This window comes from Sus scrofa, chromosome 14, assembly GCF_000003025.6.
Source record: "Sus scrofa isolate TJ Tabasco breed Duroc chromosome 14, Sscrofa11.1, whole genome shotgun sequence".
In the NCBI taxonomy this organism is placed as follows: Eukaryota; Metazoa; Chordata; class Mammalia; order Artiodactyla; family Suidae; genus Sus; species Sus scrofa.
Window position 1 is genome coordinate 29,413,990 of NC_010456.5, and position 13,520 is coordinate 29,427,509.

The 13,520-nt window shown below is 48.3% G+C and overlaps 2 protein-coding genes across 5 annotated transcripts in view; one reads left to right on the forward strand and one right to left on the reverse strand.

Annotated features, from left to right (window-relative positions):
* On the reverse strand, positions 7,324-10,512 carry LOC102160998 (collagen alpha-1(I) chain-like). Its single transcript, XM_005670587.3, has 2 exons — positions 9,559-10,512; positions 7,324-8,198 (listed from the first exon to the last, which is right to left on the reverse strand). Exons 1-2 carry the CDS (start codon positions 10,488-10,490, stop codon positions 8,180-8,182), a joined length of 951 nt encoding a protein of 316 aa, XP_005670644.1. The 5' UTR covers positions 10,491-10,512; the 3' UTR covers positions 7,324-8,179.
* The window catches only part of RILPL1 (Rab interacting lysosomal protein like 1), a 46,560-nt gene continuing 43,170 nt past the window's right edge, over positions 10,131-13,520 (forward strand). For 3 of the 4 annotated variants that reach the window (XM_013982785.2, XM_005670586.3, XM_013982783.2), the window contains exon 1: positions 10,198-10,962. In XM_013982785.2, the coding sequence (XP_013838239.1) occupies positions 10,654-10,962 (309 nt within the window). In that variant the 5' untranslated portion in view covers positions 10,198-10,653. Of the gene's footprint in view, positions 10,963-13,520 lie in introns of all 4 variants that reach the window. The other variant, XM_001925355.7, reaches the window with a different exon arrangement.

The window sequence follows — 13,520 nt, forward strand, 5'->3', positions numbered from 1 at the left end:
AAGACCCTCAAAGCAGAGAGGCACTACCAAATTAATGTAACTGCAATGGAAAATCTACACAGACCCAGCATTTACAAGTAACCTCTCTTCAGGTGGACATTGAAATTCAGAGAGCGTGCCCAATGCACTTTAAAGAATCTTGTTGCTAAGGTTTGATCTTCCTGTTTTCCAAGATGGGTTTTGGGAGCCTGATCATATCTTCCATACAATGTCCTTGAGTTGGGGGAAGGGGTGACTATTAAGTAGAATCACTGCAGAACAGACTTAGTCTCATGTGGCATTTCTGGCATTTAAAGATGCAACCATGACATCAAAACTGTTCATAACTATCTCAAGCTTGTCAAATTAAAGGAAGAGGAGGAGCGTGGGAGAGGAGGGCAGTAAGGAAAAGAAATGAGAATCCAGACTGGCAACAACGGGAAGCCAAGGTTGTCATGGGTAGAAGGGGGGTGTGAGGCTATTTCAGGTTGTCAGCCCTTGGGATCCAGCCCAAGGGTCAGGGCAAGTAAATAAGAAGACTATTCAGATTCTTAAAAAACAGAAGTCGTCATAAAATAGTCTCTCAGTCAGCTTGGGCTGCTATAAAAAAACAAAAAACAAAAAGAACAGGAGTTCCCACTGGGGTGCAGCAGGTTAAGGATACAGTCTTGTCTTTGTGGCGGCATGGGTTTGATCCCCGGCCTGGATGAGTGGGTTAAAGGATCATGTAGGTCGCTGCTGCTGCTCAGATCTAGTCCCTGGCCTGGGAACTTCCACATGCAGTGAGTGCAGCCATAACAAAAACAAAACCAAACAAACAAAAAATCACAGACATGCAGATATCAGCAAACGCTACAGCGGAAATCATACTGCAATATGTAAATGTGTCAAATTGACACGTTGTATACCTTAAACTTACACAATGCTGTTATGGCTTTTGTGTGTGTGTCTGTGTATGTGTGTATATGTCTTTTTAGGGCCACACCTGCGGCATATGAAGGTTCCCAGGTTAGGGGTCAAATCTGAGCTGCAGCTGTTGGCCCGACAGCAAAGCGAGATCCAAGCCATGTCTGCGACCTACACCATAGCTCAAGTAGGTTAACCTTAACCCACTGAGCAAAGTCAGGGATCTAACCTGAATCCTCATGGATACAAGTCGGGTTCATTACCACTGAGCCACAGTGGGAACTCCAGGATTAGGATTTTAGCGTATGAATTTGAGGGGCACAGACATCCGGACTATTAGACAGTCTGTGGCAGCAGCACAGGGAAGCTACACTCCAGTGCCCCAAAGTTCCCTCTCGAGTCCTAGTGAGGTTTCTCAGGCCCTGGTGGCCTGATTTTCCAGGAAGCAGTAACTTCTTCTTCCACACAATCACTGCTTCTCTCTGCCACGTGCCCAGCAGAGAGCCACTGGCTCAGCTCTTCCTCCTTCCTTGAACTACAGGCAGTCCCTTTTGCCCACTCCAGGCACCCACTCGTCCCTTCCCCCACTCCAGATTTTCTATTCCAGTTGGTTGCATCAAATTTCTCTTCCTCCACCCATGCCTGAAGCACGACTCATGGTCACCCCAGGAAAGCTAATATTTTTGCCATGCCTTCAAGCTCATAGTCTGTTTTAATTATTTTTCTTTTTACGGCTGCACCTGTGGCATATGAAAGTTCCTGGGCAAGGGATCGAATGAGAGGTGCAGCTGGGGCCTACGCCACAGCCACGGCAACATGGGATCCAAGCCTCATCTTCGACGTACACCACAGCTTGTGGCAACACTGAACCACACCTCCTAATATTACATAAGGAGTGAAAATAGTATAATGAAGTTCCGTGTACCCAGTCCAGTTGTGACTCTGCTGATACAGTGTCTATGAGGACTCTAGTTTGATCCCTGGCCTTGCTCAGTGGGTTAAGGATCTGGCATTGCTGTGGAGTAGGCCAGCAGCTGCAGCTCTGATTCAACCCCTAGCCTGGGAACTTCCATATGCTGCAGGGGTGGCCAAAAAAGGAAAAAAAGAGAGAGAGAGAGACTAAGGGACATATCAACCAACTGCAATCAGAGCTGCAGCTGCCAGCCTGTGCCACAGCTCACAGCAATGCCGGATATATAACCCACTGAGCAAAGCCCAGGATCAAGCCTACATCCTTAAAGATGAGACAATGTTGGGTTCTTAATCCACTGAGCCACACTGGGACCTCCAAATTTTAAAAAATAGTTTTTACTGAAAATTTTCTAACTTTATAATAAGGTTGGGGGGGGAAATGGTATAATGAAGTTCCCTATACTCATCACTCAGGTTCAACAATTATTAGCAAAAAGACCAGTCTTCATTTCATCCATAGTCCTAATCATTCCACCTTCCCAGTGTGTTATTTTAAAGCAATTCACAGACATTACATAATTTTATTCATAAGTATTTCAGCAAGCCCATAGTCTTTATTTTTTAATTTTTTATTTTTTTATTTGTCTTTTTAGGGCTGGACCCACAGCATATGGAGGTTCCCAGGCTAGGAGTCAAATCAGAGCTGTAGCCACTGGCCTACACCAGAGCCACAGCAATGTGGGATCCGAGCCGTGTCTGCGACCTATACCACAGCTCACAGCAATTCTGTATCCTTAACCCACTGTGGAAAGCCAGGGATTGAACCTGTGTCCTCATGGATGCTAGTCAGATTTGTTTCCTCTGAGCTACATCGGGAACTCCCCATAGTCTTTAAATAGTTTTTCTGTGTTACCAAAAGGGGAATTTGAGTGCTGTGTGTGGAATGGATGGAGAAAGAGGCCCTCAAGTGGAAGAGTGGATGTGACCTTTAATCCCCTTTCTATTATTTCCCAACAATTCAGCTCTGGCCCAAATTTGCATGTCCTCCTCAAAAAGTCATGCATTGTAACCTGCTCAGCATCTGAAATCCCTTCCTAAGCTTGGTCTGTCCATCCCAATGTGATGCTTGGTGAAAGCAGAGTTTCACTCCTTCTACGAAAAGAAGAAAAAGTTCAGCTTTTTTTAAGCTGAAAAAGTTAAACTTTGCTTCCCCTGATCCCAGAGCATGGACTGTGACCCAAGCTCAGCCATTTGGATGCATTCACCAGGGATTTGAGTTTGGAACAGATAAACCATGTTCCATAGGCCTAAAAGAATAGCAGGGTGGCTAGTGCTTGGAGAGCAATGTGTTTAGATGTGAGATGAAGATGGAGAGGTGGACACGGACGAGACTATGTAAGTCACATCAGTCATGGGAGGGACTTTGGGCGTATCATAACTTGGCATTGAAAACCAGCATGATAAAATGCCATGTTTTTATCAAGTCTACTGGCTGCTGTGTAGAAGACATTAGAAGGAAGAAGAGATGAAGCAGACAACTCAGAAGCCTACTGTAGCCTTCCGTTTAATATTAAGTGGGGCTAGGATGGTAATAGGGAGGTGAAGAAAAGTGGAAGAATTTGAGAGATAATTTGGAGGTAGAATTGATGGGACTTGGTTGCCCTTATTTCTAATTCCTCTAATAGCTCCTCACACCACAGTCAGACAACAGCATTTTTTTGTTTTTTTCTTTTTTTAGAGCTGCACCTGCAGCATATGGAAGTTTCTAGGCTAGGGGTTGGAGCTGCAACTGCAGGTCTACACCACAGCCAGAGCAACACCGGATCCGAGCTGCCTGTACAAACTACGCCGTGGCTTGTTAACACTGTGTCCTTAACCCACTGATCAAGGCCAGGGGTCAAACCTTCAAACCTGCATCCTCACAGACACTATGTTGGGTTCGTTTTTTTTGTTTGTTTGTTTGTTTTTGCTTTTTAGGGCCACACCTGCAGCATATGGAAGTTCTCAGGCTAGGGGTTGAATCAGAGCTACAGCAGCCACCCTATAGCCAGATCCGAGCCGTGCCTGTGACCTACACCACAGCTCATGGCAATGCCAGATCCTTAATCCACTGAATGAGGCCAGAGATCGAACTCTCATCTTCATAGATCCTAGTCAGATTCGTCAGCTGTTGAGCCACGAAGGGAACTCCCACTAAGTCGGGTTCTTAACCCACTAAGCCAATGGGAACTCCAAGACAACAGACTCCAGAATAGGCAGATGCATAGATGGAAAGCAGGTTGATTCCAAGATGTCCTTGTTCTGAATGAATTGCTTCATTGGTAACAGTACCAGCAAATGTAATAGTAACAACAACAACAATAATATGGATAGCAATAGCTAACATTAATGTAGCTCGTACTATGTGCCAGCCTCTGATCAAAACACTTAACATGTTTTTGGATTTTTTTTTTTTTTTTGGTCTTTTCTAGGGCCGCACCTGCAGCATATGGAGGTTCCCAGGCTAGGAGTCTAATCAGAGCTGTAGCCGCCTGCCTACAACAGAGCCACAGCAACTCGGGATCCGAGCCGCATCTGCAATCTACACCACAGCTCACGGAAATGCCAGATCCTTAACCCACCGAGGGAGGCCGGGGATTGAACCTGCCACCTCATGGTTCCTTGTCGGATTCGTTAACCACTGAGCCACAATGGGAACTCCAACATGTTTTAACTCATTTAATCTCCACAAAAATCCAGGAGGAAAGTATCACTGGGATCATTCCCATTTTACAAATGACGAAAGTGAGACAGAACAATTCAACGACTTGCCAAAGATCACATAATACACCTACTACGTCAAACACTAACTTGGCCCTACAGTCAATTTCTGGTTCTCTCTCCAACTTCCTTCCCCACTGCTCCCCAGCTTGCCCCATCCAATCCAGTTTCAGTGTGCTGATTCCCATACAAACCAAGCTGATTCTTCCCCTGGGGTTTTCACACACAGCCTGTGGTCTTCTCTTGTTCCCTCACTATGGAATGATTCCATTTATTCCAAATGTCCAGAATAGGCAGATGCATAGGTGGGAAGCAGGTTGGTGGCTGCAGGGGAGCCCCACCTGACACACAGAAGGTACATTACAGCTGTGAGCTCCCTGGCTGGATAAAGCCCTTTTCCCTTTTCTTTCCTACCCTCTTCCGGAGCCTGGTTCATATCCCAAAACAAGGAGTTCTGTGAGGAGAATATGTTCCTATGAAGCGATCTGAAGAAAAGTAGTGGGTTTTTTGTTGTTGTTGGTTTTTTGTTTTGAAAAGTAGTGTTTTTACCACAGGCAAAACAGAGAAGGTGAAAACAACCCAAAAGTCCATCGATAGATGAATAAACAAAATGTGGTTCATCCACACAATAGGATATGATTCAACCATATAAAAGAATGAAGTGCTGGCACCTGCTACAACATGGATGAACCTTAAAAACATGATATAAAGATTACTGTTGTGGCTCAGTGGATTACGAACCCAACTAGTATCCATGAGGATACATGTTCAATCCCTGGCCTTGCTCAGTGGGTTGAGGATCCAGCTTTGTGACAAGCTGCAGCATAAGCCTGCAGCCGCAGCTCCAGTTCCAATTCAACCCCTAGCCTGGGAACTTCCATGTGCCCTGGGTTCAGCCATAAAAAACAACCAAACAAAAATTGATGAGACAAATGATATTTTGAACACTGGATATTTGATATGAAGAAATTATTAACTTTTCCAAAAGTGAGAATGATACTGTGGATTTATAGTTTCAGTGTGCTTTAGGAGTACATATCAAGATATTTGTCAGTGAGAAAATATGGTGTCTGCTACTCCTTTTTTGCAAATGAATTATGCTAACACACCTGGTTAATGTGACACATCAATTTCTCTTTCTTTCTTTACTTTTCTTTCTTTCTTTTTTTTTTGTTTTTTGCTCTTTAGGCCCACACCTAAAAAGTTCCCAAGCTAGGGGTGAAATCAGAACTATAGCCGCTGGCCTATACCACAGCCACAGCAATGCGGGATTCCAGCCGCATCTGCAATCTACACCACAGCTCATGGCAACGTCGGATCCTTAACCCACTGAGCAAGGCCAGGGATCAAACCTCATGGATACTAGTCAGATTCGTTAACCACTGAACCATGATGGGAACTCCCTGTGACATGCTAATTTCTTGATTCTCCTCCCCTTTCTCAATCCTCTCTTGTTCTCTTTGAAATTATTTTTAGTTTTACTTGTTTACTCTCTCCCACAAGAGCTGTGATCCTGTCTCTCTCTCTTTTTTGGCCATGCCCCCAGCATGTGGAAGTTTCGAGGCCAGGAATCAAACCTGCGTCACAGCACTGACAACACTGGATCCTTAACCACTAGCCATCACGGAATTCCTCCTGTCTCATATATCACCATAGCCCATAGTTTAGCAGAGAGGCTGGTAATATATTAAGAGCTAAGTAGTTATTGAATGAATGAATGTTGATGTAGGTTTTATCACATCAACTGCTCTAGTCCTGAGTTCCAGGTCCCCATTTCCACCTGTCACTTGGATATCTACACCCAAACCAGGTATCTCCTCCAGGTTTCTTTGATCATCATCATCATCTAACTCTTCTATACAATGTTGTGTGGCCAGCACATATGTTGACTTGTTAAATAATCACAATTACCCTCTGTGAACCCATTATACAGTGGGCAAAGCTGAGGCCCCAAGGGGTCATGGGACTTGCCTAAGGTCACACACCAGGTCAGTGACCACACCAAGGTCGGAACACAGAAAGATTTGGAAGCTTAACCACGAGGATCAACTGTCTCTCCCCACTTTTCTCAAGATTGTGAATGTTATCCTAAGCACCCAGGCTTAGCATTTGGTTGTCACCTTGGAACGCCTGCCTCCCCTTTCCTTCCCTAATGTCATTTCCACCCCCTCTACTCTCTCATTTTTTTCCTGCCCTGGTCCCAAGGCTTAGGCTGCAGGCTGGTGCTGTGGCTCCTCCACTCTCGCCCCCTCTGAGCAGACTCTCAGTAAGTCTTTGCTGACTTTAGGGCAAAGCTGTCCCAATCTGGGCCTTTGTTTTTTATTAGTTTGCCATGGGCACCCACCATGTTCAGCTCCATCCCTCCCAGCCTTGGGACCTTAGGTAAGTTATTCAACTTCCAGTAGCGGGGTTGAATGGTACCAGCCCTCCTGACACCCACCTCCCATAACATAACAAAAAAGCTACCCTCACATCCTAATTCCTGGAATTTCTCAATGTGATTGTGTCTTTTTTTTTCTTTTTTCTTTTTCTTTTTTTTTTTTTTGCCCGGGGCGTGGTCAGGGCACACCTTCAGCATAGGGAAACTCCCAGCCTAGGGGTCAAATCGGAGCTGCAGCTGCCAGCTTATACCACAGCCAACACTATGGGATCCGAGCCACTTCTGTGACCTACACTGTAGTTTAAAGAAACACCAAATCCTTAACCCACTGAGCAAGGTCAGGGATGGAACCCACATCCTCATGGATACTACTTCATGTCCTTAACCTACTGAGCTACAACAGGAAATCCTTGATCTTATTTTTAAAAGTGTCTATACAGTTATGATTAAGGATCTTGAGATGAGATCATTCTGGATTGTGTGAGTGGGTTCTACATCTAATGACAAGTACTTTTATAAGAGATACGCAGAAGACAGAGGCATAGAACACCATGTGAAGACCAAAGGCAGAGACTGGAATCACAACAGCCACAAGCTAAGGAAGCAGACAAAGGCAGAGACTGGAATCACAACAGCCACAAGCTAAGGAAGCCCAGAAGCTGGAAGAAGTGAGGAAGGACCCTCTGCTAGGACTATCAGAGGGCGTGCAGCCCTGCCAACACCTTCATTCAGATTTCTGGCATCCAGAACCGTCAGAGAATGCTTCTATTGTTTCAAGTCAGCAAGTCTGTGGCAATGTGCAGTAGCTACAGGAAATGAATGCCCTTCCCTGCTCCTCACTGTCCTTGATTTAGGATGGGGATAATCATAGGTCCACGTTTTTGAGTTGCTCTGCACAGATCTGACCCCGGTTTTATTATTATTTTTTTACTTTTTATTTATTTATTTTTCTTGCTTCACCCACGGCAGGCAGAAATTCCCAGGCCAGGAATCAAACCTGCACCATGGCAGTGACCCGAGCCACTGCAGTGATAATGCTGGATTCTTAACCTGATAGGCCACCAGGGAACTCCTAACCCCATTTCAGCACTTACCAGCTGCCTGGCCTCCGGGGTGAGTGATTTGACTTCTCTGTACCTCACTTTCCTCTTTTGTAAAGTAGGGATAATAATACCTCTTAGGATGCTGGATGGTAGCAGTTCTCAAATTTTTGCTCTCAGGGACCCTTTTCCGAGGGCACTCTTAAAAACCACTGAAGACCCTAAAAAGATTTTGTTAGATATGTTATATCTATTGATCTCTATTGTAAACTAGAAATTTAAACTGACAGTTCTTAAAAATATTGACTTATTTAAAACAGACACATAACATATTAACATGAATATTTTTAATAAAAAGTAATTATGCTCCGGAGTTCCCGTCGTGGTGCAGTGATTAACGAATCCGACTAGGAACCATGAGGTTGGGGGTTCAATCCCTGGCCTTGCTCAGTGGGGTAACGATCTGGCATTGCCATGAGCTGTGGTGTAGGTCGCAGACTCGGCTCGGATCCCGTGTTGCTGTGGCTCTGGAGTAGGCTGGCAGCTACAGCTCCAATTAGACCCCTAGCCTGGGAACTTCCATATGCCACGGGAGCGGCCCAAGAAATGGCAAGAAGACAAAAAAAAAAAAAAAAAAAAAATCAATTATGCTCCAAAACAAAAAGGTACCGAGGACTATAGCTGTGACATTGGTTCCTACTTTTGCATGTCTCTTTAATGTCTAGTTCCTTATTAGAGATCTGGATCTTCAAATCTCCATCTGCATATTCAGTCTATCATGATAGGCTGTGTAGTGTTAAGAATATGAAGAACATCTAGGCTCTCACTGATACATAGCTAGCAAAAGGGACCTCAAAGAGACTCTGGGTAGTGGGGAACCCCAGTGGTCCTTAGGCCACTTTTGAAAAGCCATGGAGTAAATGAGGAAATATTTATAATAGACCTAGAATAACATCTGGCACATGGTAAACACTATATATTTTTAAACTAAATATGAAGCAAATGCTCAGTGCATTTTAATTACTTAATTTATTAATTTTTTGCTTTTTAGGGCTGCACCTGCGGGGTATGGAAATTCCCAGGCCAGGGGTAGAATGGGAGCTGCAGCTGCCAGCCTACACCAGGGCAATGTGGAATCCCACCCCTGTCTGCGACCTACACCACGGCTCACAGCAATACCTGATCTTTAACCCACTCTCAGTACATTTTAAACTTTGAAAGTCTTCAGTTTTAATCCACATGTATCAGGTTGGGGTGGATTTTATAGCTACAAAGACATTAAAGGTTTTTTTTTTTTTTTTTCCTGCCTTCAAGGAGCTCACAATCTGATGGGGGAGGCTACCTGTAACTACGTTAAAACTCACTGTGCTAAGAGCAGTTTTATGGGAGTAGGCAGCAGGCTGTGTGGATGCAAAAGCAGGTCCCTAATTACCCATGCGTGAGGGTGCGAAGGGTGGGGTTGTGGGTTCAGGGAAGGCTCACCTGGGCGGGGATGGGTGGTCTGATGGACTAGCGGATTTAGCCAGGTCAAAAGAAAGAGGGCTCGGGACAAGAAAGCTGAAATCCAAACCCCGGCCTCACCTTCTCTGTGAAGTGGTGTTTATGTCATAAGGAGCCACTAATGGACGTGGCCCGGCAGGCAGCGTAGCCCGGCGGCTCAGGGACCAGAGGACCGCACCACTCTTCTGCCCTTCTCCCGGGCGCCTCTCCTGGAGCACAGGGCCTGGCGTCGCCAGGTCTGCCTGGTGACCAGGTCGGTGAGGCGGGTCCTCGACTCCCCACCCCATAGTCCACCTCCGGAACCCTCCTTTTCTCTCCAAAGCTGGGGCTGCCCGCTGACGCTGTGAATCGTCCAGAGACCGGCGACCCCCATCCCCACCGCCTCCACTCCCTCTCCTCCGGGCTAGTTTGACCCCTCCAGGCGGGAGTGGGAAAGGAGGAGCCAGGACCGGGCCCGAGGAGGGGGTGGCGCCTCCGGACACGCTGGGGGATCCGGCTGCAGGCGGGAAGGAAGGTCCCGCGGGTGGAGCTGGGGGTCCGGGGGGGCGGGGGGCTGCGGAGTCGGCGGGTGGGGGTGCGGTGCCCGTGGGGGCCCCAGGGCGCCCTCGGGCGGCGGAAGCTGGGCGCGCCCCTCTCCAGGCCGGGATCAGGGCGGGGCGCGTGGCATCCCTGCGGGGGGAGCCGGTCACCCAGCGTCGCCGCGGACAAAGTTTCCCGGAGGAGCCGCGGCCGCCCTTCCTTTCCAGGCCCCGGGCGTGTGGGCGAGCTTCGGGCGAGGACTGTTTCCGAGGGCAGTGGGGGCCCCCTCTCCAGCTAGACCCCGCGCCTCCATTGCGCCCAACTCGGATTCCCAACTTGGGAGGCGCCGCGGGCCTGCGCACGCGCGCGCTTTCCTCGCCTCCGTCTCCTCCTCCTTCTCCCCCCACTGGGGAGCAGGCTCTGGGCCGAGCGGGGCGCGGAGACCCGCACCCGGCGCGCTGACCTCTGGCTCCCGGCCGGTCGCCTCCGCCCATGCCGACGCCCGCCGCCCGCCCGGTGCGCCCTCGCCGGAGGACCAGCTAAGCGCGGGCCGGCGGCGGCAGAGGGAGGTGGGCCCGGCCCGGCGCTGCCCTCGACAGCGGCAAGTTTGGGAGTTGCACTAGTTTGCGGGGTGAGGGAGAGGCCGGGCGGGGGGCCATGGAGGAGGACCGGGGGTCGGCGCTAGCAGCCGAGTCAGCGCTGGAGAAGAATGTGGCGGAGCTGACCGTCATGGACGTGTACGACATCGCGTCGCTCGTGGGCCACGAGTTCGAGCGGGTCATCGACCAGCACGGCTGCGAGGCCATCGCGCGCCTCATGCCCAAGGTCGTGCGCGTCCTGGAGATCCTGGAGGTGCTGGTCAGCCGCCACCACGTCGCACCAGAGCTGGACGAGCTGCGCCTCGAGCTGGATCGTCTGCGCCTGGAGAGGATGGACCGCATCGAGAAGGAGCGCAAGCACCAGAAGGTGGGCAGTAGCCTCAGTCTGCCCATCCGGGCAATGGAGCAGCTGGGACCTAGGGGCCCTTTCGTATAGGACAACTGTAGGTGACACTTATGTGTACACAGAGAATAGGCAACAGGGATAGGGATGGAGGCCCCGGCCCTCTTTTGCCCAGTCTAGGGGACCTGGCATATACCACCCCCAGAGATTAAGGGTAGTTCTTTGGAGTCAGACCTAAGTTCCGGTCCTACTTTTACCATTTAATAGCTGTGTGACCTTGAGTAAGTTATTTAACCTCTCTGTGCTTTATTTCCCCACATATCAGATGGTGATACTAATAGGATCCACCTTTTAAGTATTAAATGGGGGGGAGTTCCCGTCGTGGCGCAGTGGTTAGCGAATCCGACTAGGAACCATGAGGTTGAGGGTTCAGTCCGTGCCCTTGCTCAGTGGGTTAACGATCCGGCGTTGCCGTGAGCTGTGGTGTAGGTCGCAGACGCGGCTCGGATCCTGCGTTGCTGTGGCTCTGGCGTAGGCCGGTGGCTACAGCTCCGATTGGACCCCTAGCCTGGGAACCTCCATATGCCACGGGAGCGGCCCAAAGAAATAGCAAAAGAAAAAAAAAGAAAAAAGAATTAAATGGGGGAGTTTCCTGGTGGCTAAGTGGGTTAAGGACCTGGTATTGTCACTGCTGTGGTGCACATTCAGTCCCTGTCCCAGAAACTTAAGCATGCAGGTGCAGCCAAAAAAAAAAAAAAAAAAAAAAAGTTAAAATGGCAAATTTAAAGGAAAAAAGAGAATTAAATGGGATGTTTTCTAAAGTACTTAGCTAGGAGTTCCCGCTGAGGCTCAGCAGGTTAAGGATCCAGCTGTCCCTGCAGTGGCTTGGGTTGCTATGTGGGAAGGGTTCGACTCCTGGCTCCAGAACCTCCACATGCTGCAGACACAGACAAAAAAATAATAAAAAATTGAGTGCTTAAGTAATGTTATTCTTTTCCAGAAATGAAATAAGTCCCTCTGCCCTTCAGTGTCACCTAAGAAGCTAGGACACCAGGCCCCTTTCTTCATCCTCCTCTAGAACCCTCCAGAGCCAAGAGGATATGACCTCTAGCCACTAAGCTCATTGACGCTCAGTCTCTGAGTTCCAGTTTGCAAATGGCTTTGCAGGGTTTCTTCGAGTCTATTAACATGAGGTGATTTTATCTTTAATCCTCACACAACTCTGTGAGGTAGGGACTGTTATCTTCATCTTATATATGAAGAAACAGGATCAGAGTGCGAGGATTTGTCTCAAGTTAGTGCTGACAGGGGATTTGTCTCAAGTTAGTGCTGACAGAGTCCCAGCCCTGGTGGAGGTCATTCTTGTGCCTCTTCTCTTGAAGGAGGATGATTTCAGGCAGTTTTATGCCCAAGCCTCTGCCTTGTAAAGAAGAATCCCTCTGGACTCAAGAATCAGGGCCTCCTCACTGGGCCTGGAGGCCAGACAAGGTGCCTGGGGAAAAGGAAGTGGGAGATGTGTGGTTTCCTGCCCCAACCACAGCCCAAGGAAGCTCTTGTCAGACCCTTCGGACTGAGAATGGGAGGAAATGCTTTTCCTTGAGGAGTCAGGGTGCCTGAGCAGGTTCTGTCTTGCTCTGTGGCCTCAGAAAATACACTGAGCCTCTCTGAACCTATCTGACCAGCCATCACCTACTGTGTGTACTTTGAGGTCTGTGTCTTTTCAAGGAGCAGAGCCTAGGCAGTCTTAACCTGAGGGCAGATCCTTAGGTGGTTAAGAGCACTAGTGTTTTGGAGGTTTGATTGTGTTTGTTCTCATAGGCCCCTATGCCCTGGGGTCAGATAGGAGATTCACACTCCCGAGAAAACCTTAGGCACCATTTCCAAGATCACAGGGAACTTGAGAGCTTGACAATGTCCCTGTCCTGTAATGAAGGTCAGGATTCTTAGGAGCAGAGACTTTGGAGCTAGAGAGCCTGTTTTCAAACTCTTTCCCTCACAGGCTGTGTGGTCTTGGGCAAGTTACCTTGCCTCTCTGTGCCTCAGTTTCCACAGCTGTAAAATGGGGATAATAATATAGTACCCACCTCATAGGATTATGGTTAGAATTAAAGTACCCTAGACAAATACTGGCCCATTTTGAGGACTTTACCAGTGTTAACTTGCATTTAGACCAGGAAAGGCTTTCACTGAGTGCTCTTAGGCTGAAAATGGAGATGCCGCCTCACCTCAGTTACCGCTACTCCTTCTCCAGATCCTTCTATCTCTCCCAGAGGGTTTGGGGAAGGAAGGAACCTTGAGATCCTCTCATACAACTGCCTTTTATTGGGGCAGTTGACTAAGGGGCTTAGCCCAGGTCACACAAGTCCCAGCATCTCTGTCCCCACCCCAAGCATTTCAAGTCTGCTGCAGCCGAGCTGGGAGACACCACTAGGCCTGGAGTCAGGTGGCATTCCCAGCCAGCTGCACTTGTCACTTCTGGAACGCTGTCAGCCAGGAAGTAAACACCAGTGTGTTCAGAGTCAGAGCTTATTTGTAAATGTTGAGGACAATCTTTTCTAATTTGGAGGACAAAACCTTTTTTT